The sequence below is a fragment of the Chanodichthys erythropterus genome, chromosome 19 (assembly GCF_024489055.1).
Source record: "Chanodichthys erythropterus isolate Z2021 chromosome 19, ASM2448905v1, whole genome shotgun sequence".
NCBI classification, from domain to species: Eukaryota; Metazoa; Chordata; class Actinopteri; order Cypriniformes; family Xenocyprididae; genus Chanodichthys; species Chanodichthys erythropterus.
In genome coordinates, this window is record NC_090239.1 from 20,204,223 (window position 1) to 20,218,915 (window position 14,693).

The 14,693-nt window shown below is 37.5% G+C and overlaps 1 protein-coding gene across 2 annotated transcripts in view; it reads right to left on the reverse strand.

Moving 5' to 3' along the window:
• The window catches only part of trrap (transformation/transcription domain-associated protein), a 100,192-nt gene that overhangs the window by 36,885 nt on the left and 48,614 nt on the right, over positions 1–14,693 (reverse strand). For both annotated transcript variants that reach the window (XM_067368828.1, XM_067368827.1), the window contains exons 46-54: positions 12,824–13,026; positions 11,289–11,410; positions 10,662–10,875; positions 9,313–9,492; positions 4,139–4,285; positions 2,893–3,012; positions 1,505–1,792; positions 1,090–1,227; positions 409–512 (exon numbers count right to left, since the gene is read on the reverse strand). In XM_067368828.1, coding sequence (XP_067224929.1) covers positions 409–512; positions 1,090–1,227; positions 1,505–1,792; positions 2,893–3,012; positions 4,139–4,285; positions 9,313–9,492; positions 10,662–10,875; positions 11,289–11,410; positions 12,824–13,026 — 1,516 coding nt within the window. The remainder of the gene's footprint in view (positions 1–408; positions 513–1,089; positions 1,228–1,504; positions 1,793–2,892; positions 3,013–4,138; positions 4,286–9,312; positions 9,493–10,661; positions 10,876–11,288; positions 11,411–12,823; positions 13,027–14,693) is intronic.

The following is a 14,693-nucleotide window of genomic DNA, read 5'->3' on the forward strand; positions in this document are numbered from 1 at the left end:
GGACAGGACTTTGGTCGACTAAGCATTTCTTTGGTTGACTACAGCCCTAGAATTTCATAAAGCAGGTTTTTTTTTTTTTTTTTTATCATATTAGCATTTTGACAGCTGACAATTATTTCACAGAGAGTTTTTGTCCTAAGGGATGCAAAACAAAACTTTGAGGGTGTAATTTTGGTCGATCTATGTTAGTAATTTGGTTTTATTTGCATTGTGCTAGGTTGCTCACTCACAATCTTCTTGGTCAGTTTGAAATTACCACAAGGCTGTATATATATATATTTTTTTAATTATCTTATTGGCTGTGGTTTTATTGCCTGCTGCAGTATTTTGCTTTCAATGAGGATGAAAAAAAGTGCTTGACAGTGGACATATCAAGTGTTGAGTCTGACCTGTGGTCATTCAACTCACCGGATCCAGTGATCCTCCCACAGCTGGTACTCTGGGAAGATGGCGGGCGAAACATTGTGTTCCTTGCGAGCTTTCTCCATTGCCTTCTCATAGGTTTCTTGAGCCTAATGATGATAGAACCAGAATTGTTAACATCTTAAAATATGAAAGGGACAATACAACAAATCATACATAAGAAATCCATTTTATTTTTTCCCAAATTCTGTATTTTCTGGATCCTGTTTTAATGGTTTAATTAAATTTAGTAATCAAAAAGTATGCCTAATCCATTGAATTCCTAAAACTAACAAATGTAATAATTTATTAATTTTAACAATAAAAATGACCAATGAAATGGTTAATTTTTTTTTCAAAATTCTGTGTTGTCCATTTTAATTTTTCTGGATGTGCAGTTTTATGATTATATACAATATATTATCAATAACACTGGTAACAATTTAACAATTTAGTCTTGTGAAATGTAACAATACAAAATCTGAACTGTCTTTTTGCATTTTAATATTCACTGACATTAGTGATTTGATTAAGCGTACAACCAACCCTTCTTTTGATTTATTCATCCAAATTTTGCCAAATTTAATGACATTCCGCCATTATGATTTGTATTCCACAATCTTCACAATGCGGAAATCATAGGGCCCTATACATAAATGCTGATACAATCATTTAATTCTCTCTCACCTGTTCAAAGAAGCCATGCTGCTCGTAAGCAATGGCAGTGCTTGTCTCAGGAAACTTGCATCTCTTCTGCCACAGCCCCGCCCACATGTCCTCCTCCTGCAGAAGGGAGTAGAGCTCCGCCAGCGAGTCAAGGATCTCCTGAGGGAATACAAAAACACATCTTCAAAGAGTATAGGGGACAAACACATCCATATTCAGAGGTATCCCAATGAGATGACTGCTTAGCATAAGCAGCTTGAATGCTGGGATACTTCAAACTGAACTCACTGACAGGTCAAAACAAAACCAACTGGAAATTCAGCACACAAGTTTATTTTGAGTGACACTGGGGAACCTTCATAACACAAAAATTCCTTTGCCAAGAATATCATTGGCAACAAAGACAAAAAGAAGAAGGGCTCATGAATCACTCTACCTGCTGTGGAGGAGTGATGCTTTCCTGCTCGTAGAATTCCGTGCTCTGTTTGGGTTTGATGTGCAAGCTAAGGCCTTTCTCAAAGGCTTGCTGCTCCAGCATCAGGGTGGAGCGTAACCATAGATTGTGGGTCTTGCCTAAGTACTTCAGTACGCAGGGCCTGATAGGTATGGGCGGCACGCACTGAGACATGGCCTCCACAAAGCAGTTTAGAGCACTGGGCTGACAATCTCTCTGAGCTTGATGACTACCGCTACACAGGAATGGACCCATTTCACCCGACAGTGCCTGCAAAAAAGGATAAACAAGTAGAAAATTAGAAATGTGCAATATTTGTACAATATTAGTCATTGGATGAGTTCATTTTCCCTATTGTTACATTTAGATTACCTTTGCCATCACCTAACGCTGCCACAAGTTCATTCTTTAATAAAAACTAAAGAATTTAATTAACGCTGTTAAATGTAATCCACAGGAATTCTCAATATCCATACAATAAAATATTTTCAAATAAAAATAAAATGTAAAAAAAATTGTATGCTTTAAGAAAACAATAATTGATTAATGAATTAATTTTAGTTTTTTTTTTTTTTTTTTTGACAAAACAGTGCATTGACTTAATGGCATCAGCCTGAATTTGAATGAATTTTAATTTTAATCAATAGAATAGTATAAGTTTGATGAGAACATATTTAAAATTTAAAAATAAAAAGCAATAAACATCTTCAATAGATCACCAAAAAATGAGAATTTGCCATAAATATTCAATAGGCATGACAACTCTAAAGAAAAATAGCCCATGTTACACAAAGAATATTGCATTATTATTATTATTATTATTATTATTATTATTATTATTATTATAATAATAGAAAAGACTGGCTCAGTAAATATGTCCTAGATTTATTTATACCTCCTATAAAACAAAAGCCATAAAGTGGAAGATTTCTATTCTGAATATATGTTGTAACAGTCTACAGTCACTCCAAATTAAAGCTCTTTAATGAGAATTCTAATACTTAAGACATCTGGTCCATTAAACTCTGATATTTGCATAAAAGGTTTAATTTCTGCTCATTAGCAAAATGCTGCTTGTTTAAGTTCAGCGGCAGGGCCAGAAAGACAGCCCGTCGGACCCCCACCCATGCAAAGGTCTCCAAGATGAGCAAATAGGCACAACCTCCGACACCATTAAGACATATTTTGCATGTTGATTCTGCAGTCATATGCATTATTAGTAGTAAAACAGTCAGTCTACACTTTTACCACAACAAAGGTCAGTCTAAAAGTGTCAGCAGTCATACGCTGCATTTAGATGGAAAATGTTTAAAAGAAACGGCCAATTGTTAGCTCAGCTCTTTGGAGAACTGGGACAGTGAAGTACTCACATGCTGCTGGCGGTCCGACAGAATCTTCCAGAGGCGGGGAAAGAGCTGGACCCAGGTCTTCTCGGCAAGTGGGGTGGAGATGTGGCACAACTGAACCAGAGCATTCAGCAGTGCTCCCGTCTGATTACACACACAAGAGACTCATTTAGTGATAGGCAATATATCAGCCATTAATCAACCGACATTTAGCCAATTGAGATTATCGCATTGGCTGATAACAGTGCCAGCTCAGCCGATTAACAGAAGTGCACCTTGTATCAGTTCCAAAGACTACTAAGAACCCTTTGTCAATGTAATAATGACCATTTTACTTTTTAAAATATATTTTAATAATAATAATAATAATAATAAACTGGATACCGTAAAGAGTTTTTTTTTTGTGTTTTGTCATTTTTATTTTTTTAAATGTCTATATTTTTTTTAAATATTATTTCAGTTTCAGTTTTAGTTATTTTAGAATATCAAGTTAAACTAAATGAAAATGAGAATTTTTTTTAATGGTTTTAGTTTTAGTTTAATAACCCTGCTCAGTACACACTCTTCAAACTTGCTTCACTGCCACGTTTGCAGCAAAAAGAGATACTTACAATTTAATCTTCACTTATGACACCAAACATTCAAGGGCAAATGAGACTATTCCTTCTCAAAAATGACTTTTCATAAGGGATCAGTGTACTTTAAAATGCATGACCGGTCAGTCACATCTTGCCACTGAATAATTCTTAGGGCATAATGGCAAGAAAAAGCTTTGGACCTCTGACCACAAGAGGAATGGAGATGTTAGCATAAGTCAGAACTCAAATGTGTGCTGTGGTTCCCGACAGCGGCTCCGGTGGGCAACACAGGCAGGTCAGGGCTTTGAACTCCTCACTTCATCATTTATCTAAAGCCTGCTTGAGAGGTGCATATAAAGCAGAACCGTGTCCAGGATTAAATAGAAATCAATGACGCTGTGACCTCAAAGCGTTCAGAGACAGAATCCCATGTTGACCTGATCAAACTCTCTTTAACGGAGATGCTTATGACGGAGCAGCCAAATGAGGAAGACCAGGTTAGAGATGAAAGTAAAAAGAATCAAAGGCGCATATTAAATCACAATGTTCAAAATCATGTATGACTTCTGCATGTCACTCATTCCTACATATGTCCTTTACGTAACCAGTGTCCTTTTTTAAGTTTTGCTTTATTTTTCCCAGTGCTTGAGGGTGAACTTGTAAGGGCGACATATGTTGAGGTGATTGCTCACCTTGACCTCTCTCAGGGAGTCCAGGAACTTGTCATGGCGGTTCGTGAGCATGTGCAGCTGGTTGCCTGCGTCTCTCTCCCCCTGCTCCTTGGTCTTGGGGAGGCTGGTCTGGTCTCCAGGTGCTAGTTCAATGTCTATCTCCACATCCTACAGATGAAAAGGTCACAAAAACACCAAATATTGGAAGAAAATTTGTTTACTTAACACACTTACAGCAGGCCTCTATTAACTCGAGTTGTGCACCATTTGGAACTGAGAATGTCTCTGAAATTCTGAATTAAATTACTGAACTTTAATTGGGGTCAGCTGCAACACACATTTGGGAAAAAAAACAAAAAACAAATTTGAATTTAAGGAAGTTGAATTTAAATAGAATAAAATAATGAAATTGCATATAGCTGGTGTAAGTGACATTTTAAATAATGCATTTCAAGTAAGAATTAACAACATTAGATGATGTTAATAATCAGCGTCTGATCAATGCCAGATACACAGAAATGCGTAATATTAAATTATATATTATTTAAGGTGGAACACACAATTTCCCCCTAACTTTTTGTCAGGTAAACCCATAAATTATTTATTTTTTATTATTATTATTTATTTATTTTTTTTATTATTATTTTATTATTATTAATTACCCGTTAACCTTTCAAAATACAATTTTACTACTAATTTATGAAAAAATTATGTAATATAATATTTTAATAATTTAACATTTATTATTATAGGGCTGCCTCCGACTAAAGATTTTCCTAGTCTACTGTTAAGCCATGTTTCCACCGCAGGAACCTTCCCCAGGAACTAGGGACTTAGGGGTGTATAATTTAAAAAAATATTTTTTTAAATGTAGGACATAAATATTAATTATAAACAAATGAATAAATAAATATAAAGCAAACTGAAACACTTAAAGAGAAATATCAGTGCAAACATAATCAGGCCAACAGACAAGTAGCTTTAACATCAAATGAAAACTCAGAGATCCAGTAAAACTTTAGCTTTCGCATGAACACTTAGATATGTGCCTAATATTAGTGCACATTTATATAGATTAATGCTCACAATAGAGCAAGCGGTCATATAAATTTACTAGTTAAAGTTAGGCTACTACTTGCATGTTTTAAATAATCCATGTTTGAGTTCCCATCACCTTTTTGTGGTCATTCTTTACACTCTTGAAATGTTCCAACACTTTGGATTTTTTTTGCCCGACATTACTGCATGGACCAGCCGTGTAAGCAATCTGTCACAGCGTGACTTCGCCAATTCCTTGAGTTTTTTTTTTCTGCGACTAACCGAAAGATTAAAATTTAGTTGACCAAGCCTATTCTCTTTTATAGAGAGATTCTCTATTAGGGGGCAGCCCTAATATATTTCTTATTAGGGCCCAAGCGAAAATTCGCGCAGGGCCCTCTTGTTCTTCTAAGGATTATTATTATTATTTTTTTTTTTTTTTTTTTTTTTCCGTCTTCCGGGGCTTTTTGGGGGCCTTAACATGCTCAAAAACTCTTGAAAATTGGCACACACATTGGAATCCGCGGCCATTAGGACGCCGGAGAGGTTGGTACCCGGGCGTGGCAGGGGGGCTCGACAGCGCCCCCTTGAAAAAAGTCTGAAAATTTGGTCCATATATTAAACATGCTTGCACGTATTAGTATGAAACTCGGTACACATATAGACCTCATCGGGCCGAACAACTTTCGCGCTCTAAGTTAATCGCCACGCCAACAGGAAGTCAGCTATTAAGGGTTGTTTGAAAAACGCATGCTCTGGAATTTGATATACTCCTCCTACACGATTAATCCGATCGCCACCAAACTCGGTCAGCATGAAGTCAAGACACTGATGATTAAAAATTGCCAGGGGATTTTTGATATCTCGAACGGTTTGGCCGTGGCGAGGCAACGAATTTATGGCGAGAAAAAGGAAACAGGAAATGTGTTATAACGTCTTAATACATATGTTGATCTTTATGAAACTTCACGAGTGTGTTCGTTATAGGAGTCTGATCACATGGATGTGACTATTGTGAGTCAAAGTTATAGCGCCACCAACTGGCAGCAGGAAGTGTATCACTTTTTGAAATGTTTTGAGATCACCCTCTTATTTTTACCTGATTTGCTTCAAACTTCATCAGTGTAATGTCAATACACAGCAGATGTAGACCTATGACAGGATTTTTGATATTTGAAATATTGTTGCCATGGCAACAGGTCAAACTGTAATAATATTCTTGAGTGTTTTTGAGGCTCTTAACATGCTTCAAATTGCATGAAACTCGACACACACATCAATATTGTCAACCAGTAGACATGGACAAAGCCATAGAAATGGGCGTGGTGGAGGGGCTCAGTAGCGCCACCTTTTGACAAAAGTGGGGGGGTTAGTTTTTCCTACAGTCACCAAACTCGGTATACATATTGTTCTCATCAAGCCGGACAATTTTCTAATTTACATTCATTAGCTCCGACCAACAGGAAGTCAGCTATTTTGGTTTGAATGTTAATTTTTTAAAAAACAGGCTATGAATTTTATAATACTACTCCTACAGGGTTTATCCAATTTACACCAAGCTTTTTTTAACTTGTTGCGAACACATTGAAGTTGTTTAATTGCAAACGGATTTTGGATATCTCAAACGATTTGGCCGTGGCGAGGCAACGAATTTATGGCGAGAAAAGGGAAACAGGAAATGTGTTATAACTTCTGCATACATTGATTGATGTTTATGAAACTTCAGGAGTGTGTTGGTTGTAGTAGTCTGATCACATGGATGTAACTATTGTGAGTCAAAGTTATAGCGCCACCAAATGGCAGCAAGAAGTGTATCACTTTTAAAATGCTTTGAGATCACCCTCTTATTTTTACCTGATTTGCTTCAAACTTCATCAGTGTAATGTCAATACACAGCAGATGTAGACCTATGACAGGATTTTTGATATTTGAAATATTGTTGCCATGGCAACAGGTCAAACTGTAATAATATTCTTGAGTGTTTTTGAGGCTCTTAACATGCTTCAAATTGCATGAAACTCGACACACACATCAATATTGTCAACCAGTAGACATGGACAAAGCCATAGAAATGGGCGTGGTGGAGGGGCTCAGTAGCGCCACCTTTTGACAAAAGTGGGGGGGTTAGTTTTTCCTACAGTCACCAAACTCGGTACACATATTATTCTCATCAAGCCGGACAATTTTCTAATTTACATTCATTAGCTCCGACCAACAGGAAGTCAGCTATTTTGGTTTGAATGTTAATTTTTTGAAAAAACAGGCTATGAATTTTATACTACTACTCCTACAGGGTTTATCCAATTTACACCAAGCTTTTTTTAACTTGTTGCTAACACATTGAAGTTGTTTAATTGCAAACGGATTTTGGATATCTCAAACGGTTTGGCCGTGGCGAGGCAACGAATTTATGGCAAGAAAAGGGAAACAAAGTGTTATAACTTCTGCATACATTAATTGATTTTGATGAAACTTTGGCTTAGTCTTCGTTGTACAAGGCTGATCACATGGATTTGACTATTGTGATTCAAAGTCATAGCGCCACCAACTGGAAGCAGAAAATGTGTCACTTTCAGCATACATTGAGATCACCCTCTTATTTTTACCTGATTTGCTTCAAAATTCATCAGAATAATGTTAAAACTTGGCACATGTAATCCTTTGAAAATGGGCAGGGAGGAGGGGCTCTATAACGGCACCTTGTAGTGCAGTAAATGTGGAGTGAATTTGACATAGTCCTTTGATGTTTAACCGTTTTAAGTGCCTATTGCCCGCTGTGCACAGTTGCCCTGAAGCCACCGGGGTGGCGGTGCCACCGGGCTTGGGCCCGCCATCGCTGCTCGCAGCTATATTATTATTATTAGGGCTGTAAATCGATTAAAAATGTTAATCTAATTAATTACATACTCTGTGACTAATTAATCTAAATAAATCGCATACATAATTTTTGCTGTGAAAGTATTAAATATTTCAATTCAAATGAATCAACGCAGGGTTTTTCCTCGGTCAAAAATGATCTTTGTTGGTGACAGACATGGTCATCCACACAGACAGTAAAAAGTGCCCTACCCACATGATCTGCGAGCCCAATACTGACAATAAAGTACCCATCTCTCTCACTGTAATTATTTCTTGCCCTCTTTGCAAAAAAAAAAAAAAAAAAAAAAGTGATTTTATAGCTTTGTAAGAGAAGATGCTTTTTTGCTAAACCTGAAAAGTATTAAAAAGTAGCATTTAGAAGTTATATTAACTAATAATATAATTTTCTACCAATTGAATGCACCTAGCTAACAACAACTTGCTTTGTTCTGGTTTCACCTCACTCCAGTCTAAATTAACATATTTTATAGGTAGGCCTTTTTTACTACACATTGTCATTTAAATAACCTTGAAAATATTGTGGATTATTAAGGCTAATTTTACTAACCACTCTTGCTAAATTTAGAGTTGTTCGAGTAAATGATTCATTATAGACTGTGTGGACGGATCAGTTGTTGTCATGATTCATTAAAATGAATCTGTTCAAATGAGTCATTAGGTCGCAAATCTGATATTAGCGGATGTTGACACGTTGCGTGCGAATCGCAATTGTTATTAGGACATCACAAAAGATTTGTCAACACAGAAAACACTTCACCACTGGATAGGAATTTCTTTTTGTTTACTGAAAGTGTGGTTTATGTCCGCTGCACGTGCAGGGCGCCTGTCAGAGAAGATGAGGTGACGTTCTTTTGAGCACTATTCACACCCAGCGTTATTCAGGAAAAACATTCTCCGAATGTGCCTCGTGAAACATGGATTCGGTCTTACGAACTTTTAGCATTGTGTCAGTTAATTTAGATTATTATGTGTGAGGTAGAGAGAGTTATTTGACATTTTTAATTATTTCACATACGTAATTGCAAGAACCCCATGCAGTTCCCTCACAAATCTCCCCAACTCAAAATGTAGTCAAACATCAATATTGAATCAATTAAAATTCCAACTCATAAAAAGGATGAACATTCCTAAATTCTGATGAACACATAACTCTAGTGATAATGCAATTAAAAATGTCTCTATATATCAGAATTTGATACTAAAGCTAAATTAGGCAATAAAGGTGCAAACAAGCTCTTCTGTACAGATGTTTGTATACACAGAATGGCACAGCTGACCTCCTCCTTGGTCTCGCTGTTTTCTCTCTCGCGAGGTTCCTGTTTGATATGCGTTGCCATGGCGAAAGCTGCACGGTCATGGCTGTCAGCCAGGTTTATGACGTTGGTGATGGAGGGGAGCATGGAGCCCTGGCAGCTGGTGCCAATGGTGGTGTTCCTCTCACAGACCGCCAGCAGCAGCTGTGAAGCAGAAACGACAGAATCAAACTCTGAACTGCCACGATTGCTCAAACACGCACACAAACAGCTGCTCCTTCTGTGAGGAACACATCACATGGAAGAAAGTAGCTAACGTTCACACATAAATGACACCTACATGAGCCAGCATTGTTTAACAGCTGCCATTTTTAACCACTAGCGTACATACATCTAAATGCTTGACACCATCTGTAGAGATCCAACAGTGAATGTTCTCCTACTCCATCACGGAAGGATGAATCGCGCGCACAGCCGCCATGTGTAGGACAGCATTAATAATTCAAGAGCCAGAGTAGCATTGATTGTGGCTGAGATGGATGGATTGTGACCTGACTTGAGCGGGAGCAGCCAAAAACCAGAGCTGTTACATTATAGAGAGTGCATTAACACCAAGAGAAAAGTTATCTAAAATCCAGCTAATAAAATCATCAAGGCGAAAATTGTGATGTTAAAGTGATAAGGAAACATGCAAAAGCCACTAAATGCCAGCTCTGTCAAAAATTAGATTATATTGACTGAATGCTCTCTGCACATAGTATACATTCATCAAATACTTTTGCTTCAAATCTGCTAAATCCCAGCATTAGCCCATTCAGAAATACCGGATTGTTGGCAGAATAACCTAATAACCTTTTCATTGCCATTAAAGTGAAATTACTGAACCTAAACATAAGAGCCTCATTTAAAAAGAAACATGTCAGATGGACTTAAAGTGTTGCACTGAACAATTTTTTTTTATTATCAAAAAATGTAAACATCCTGTGCCGACATGCAATGATATATATTATACATATATACATAGATAAGTTATTATATATAGAAATTGTATTCCTAAAATCCTAAATGAAACCAAAATTGCCAAAACTTAAATAAAATAAATAGTATATTTATTATAGAATGTACTCTCATTTTATATTTATTTTAAACATTTATATCAATCAACATTTAAGGTTTCATTTAATACTTTATGTATTATATTTACTATTAAATAAAAAAAAAGTCTAATAAACATGTATTGCATCAACTAGTCAAAAACAATTAGCAGGTTTCTCCAAAAATTTCAATCGCTAACCAACTAGAAAAATGAAACTAATTTTTACATTTTTCATGTTTTTTCCTTTTTTTTTTTTTTCAATAAAATGTGTCTGTACCTCGATACACTGTTTGATCCAGAAGTGGCTTCCCATGGCCTCCCAGTTTTGTGAGCAGCAAATATACAGAAGCCTCTCATAGACTCGTCGCTTCATTGATGCATCAAACACCTCAAAATATTTTGCTCTGATCAGTGGCTGGGTGCAGCGCAGCCCTGACAAGAATGCTGGCTCCAACTTGGATGTTATGTCACTTCCTGAAAGGTTCTCATCCCTGAAAAAAAACAAATACCGAAGTGCTTCAGACAAACGCTGCAAGACTGTTGTTATATTTACCTTATGAGACAGCATGAAATGCAGCGTGACAACAAACAACTTGGTGGGTCTTTAGTAATCCACAGCTATTAAAGGACTGCATGTGTTCCAGCATAGATGCAAATACTGCTGATGACTTGGGCCTGTGGGTTCTCACTAGGATGAATTGCTCTTGACGCTGGAGAAATGCTCTCTTGCCCAGGGTGACGGTGGCCCCTAATGCCTTTTGCCCCTCAGCCGCCAAACACCCACAGCCCCAACTTTAGCAATCAAACCCGGGCCTACCACCCACCAGCCGTAGTCTTGTTGCTAATGGCAATAGATGGAGGGCCAGCGTGGACAGCAGACCCTGTGATTAATCGGCGTAATTACCTGTAGACGTAATTAACGAGGTCCAGGAACTGGGCATTCAATTCAAGGTCATCAGGAAAGCGCTTCTCAATGTAGGTCATCATTTTCACCAGCAGAATGGACTTCTCTCTTGGATTAGGTACCTACGAAGAGAAAGAGAGAGCATAAGATGGAATAAAAAGGGATTGCAAGAGGAGAGGAGAAGTGAGGAGAGGTGAGGAGGAGGGGGCAACAGATTGATACAGTCCATTTATCTTTCATCTATCAGGAGAGCTGTGCAGCACCTTTGCTCAGCTCCTTTTTCTCCCTGTCTGCTCTCTCGCCTTGGGCTAACAGAACAGACACCTGAGTTCAGCTGTCCAGGCCACAGCACGCTGAATACACAATGCCTCATTTACAGCAGGATAGGCTTTAAGCTCAAATGTTTAACACGGGTGTACTCTGAGTCGACACAAGGTTGGTTTACTATTGCGAGGTTAGGAAATCTACAGAATTGGAAATCATACAGTTACATCATGTTAAATCAATATGCATGAAATATGAATCAGGTTAAGCCAGTTATAGTTTATTCACCTAAAAATTGCAAGAACTGTGGCAATATCAATAAAGTCCTGATTGTTTCTGTATCTTAATCAACAACTCTGGCTTAAGCAGTGACGTGAGTTTGGAGTGGCATTATACTGGCCAGACCAATAACAAAGGCAAATCTGTTCGAAAAGAGTCATTTTTTTCAGTTCTGTTTGGTGGCGCAGAAATAACACTCCAACTCTTTTCTCCCTTTTTTCCTCTTAGACCACATCCAGTTAAAATCGACAACCAAATTTCCTCTGCTTTCTAAAGCTTTTTTAATGTGCAAAGTTTGTAAATAAATAAAAAAGAATAAAAGAAAATACAAAAATGAAAAATAAACTCATTTAAAGTCCCTTTTAAGGTGTCTTGTCATACATTTTTTATTATTGAACACTTTTCCCTGAGGTTCAGTTATAATGACCATTTTCCATCCTCTTTCTGACCTTGCTGTCAACTATTATTTTAACTGTCCCATCATTCAATAACCACTTTGCAAAGTCTTACATTGTAACAGGACCACAAAACAATCCATGCCAAAAATGTACCACATGAACTATCAAGATCAGGTTAAAATGATTAGAGATCTTATATAAGGAAACTTCTTAAACCATCTACACCACTGGTTCTTAACAAGGAGGCTCAGCAAACAAACAGGGGCACTGGGATCAAAAATGTTGAGAACCAATGGTCCACATGGTAGGAATAATAGCATCAATCCTTTATCCTCCATGTTAGTCTACCATCCCTGGGCAGCCCAAGCTTCTAATCACCCAAGAGTGATTGACATGTAAATTTCATCTTTGCGGCTTAATTTTAATAAATAGTCTTTCTGGACTGGCAAAGTTTTGAGTTCTAAATGTTGCAGCAGTATGTATTCATAGTACAATGAAGTCTAAACTCCAAAGGCCAAGGAAAATTTGATTCCTCATACAACACCAGACGCTGATATATTTAATATTTTGAGACATCAGCCTGACAGAGTTTACCTGGTTGGTGGCCATGGGGTTGCCAGAGTTTTTCACCCATTCCTCCACAATCTTCACCACAGCTCGAAGAATCTTTGGGTCTGGAGATTTCTCGATGAGGGAGGTGAGAATGACCTGGATGAAGTTTTTTCTCATTTCCATATTCATGACCGACAGCCTCGTCTTCACCAGATCCAGACTGAGCATGACCAACTCGCTCGTCACTACAAACAACACAGACGAATGTGAGCACACGATTATATGAGAGTGATATTCGACAGAAATTTGTGATACAGTTGAACACTATTTTCCATTTTCTTGAGGTTCACAGGCCTTCTGTCATTTTCCAAACCTAACAAAGAGGAAAAAACTACACGCAAGCTCACGTACAGTCAAAAGTTAAATAAATCTCATAGGCAAGCATTGAACATACATCAAAAATTGCTAAAGACAGCTGAGGATATGAACCATAAAATATGAAATTCTGCCTGCTGAAAATGATTGAGTTTTAGCATGAAGAGTTGTAGCAGAACGGAGACAGGTTATGAGTTTAGTTTGGCCTCTGAATGTATTTTCTGCTTGATTTGCTCAAGGTAAAATGTGATTGTTCTGATGAGTCGAACCCTTGGAGGAGAATATGTTAGAGGCTGATTTCCAGTTTGCTGCTGACTCATGCTGTGAGGAGGTCTTGGGCTACGCTGTCAGGGTGACATTGCAGTGTGAGGCCTTTCAGACAGCACAGGACAGGCAGGGCCGAGAGCATGCGAATGTGCGCGTCTGTTCAATCCCATCTCCATGTACCATTTAAAAACCATAATAGCATCTAGAAGGCACTGAGCAGATGGGATTGTCTGGATTTTATATTCCAGTGGACACAGTGGGAGATTTTTGACTTCAATCACAGAAGATGTTTCTCAGTATGGATGGATTTGTGGGCTGGTCTTAGAACATTTGATTGGCCCTCCTGCAGCACCCAGTGGTCAAATATGGACAGCACACGCTAACATTTCTGTCTCTCACACTCTGCTCCAAGGTGACAACGTGTCTTTTTGTCGTTCTGCCCACTTTTTAAACTCCTCCAGATGACTGCAGACAACAGGATTAAAGCTGTCCCAGTAAGAGTGTATATTTTTCCATCATACTGTCAAAAGCCTAAATTTAAGACAGACTGTCATTTCTGGGCCAAGAGGAAGAAAACCCATTCTGTCAGACAAAGCAATAGATCTTAACCTACCTCAGCTGGCTTCCATATACTATCCAAAATAAAGTCAAACTTGAAATCTTTAAAGGCTTGAAAACGGCCTACTGGAAGGGAGGAAGTGATCTTAACTGAGTGCAGATGGGTTAATGACAGAAAGAGGCCAGTGCTAAAGCAAAAAATTGTATAAATTGAGCATAGCATACCATTTTGCATTAACTTTACATGGTTGCCTCTAGACAGCAGCCAATTAGGATAGATTCAGATGATTTAGCAATTCTCTGAGTGCCATCAACATAAGAACTGATCTGACCTCTGTCTTGCCTGTGCAGTTTAAATTTACTTACTGGGTCAATGCCAAGAGTCTACATGATACATAAAAATCCTGTTATTATCATGTTGTTTCATATGGTTTAAAAAAAGAAAAACTTTACATTGTAATAATGAGTAAGAAAAGTATTTTCCTTAAACCTCGCATACATTTGTGTACACAAATTATCAATTTAGAATTTTTTTTCCAGACAAAAAGTATTTTCTTTAACAAACAACATGAATGATTAATTTATAAAATATTCAGTTTGAGGAGTCACATTACATGACATTTTACAATCTTAACTAACCTTGACTAATATATCAAATGTCAATATATCTGAAATTAAGAGACTTATTGATCTTGACACCTCTTATTGATCT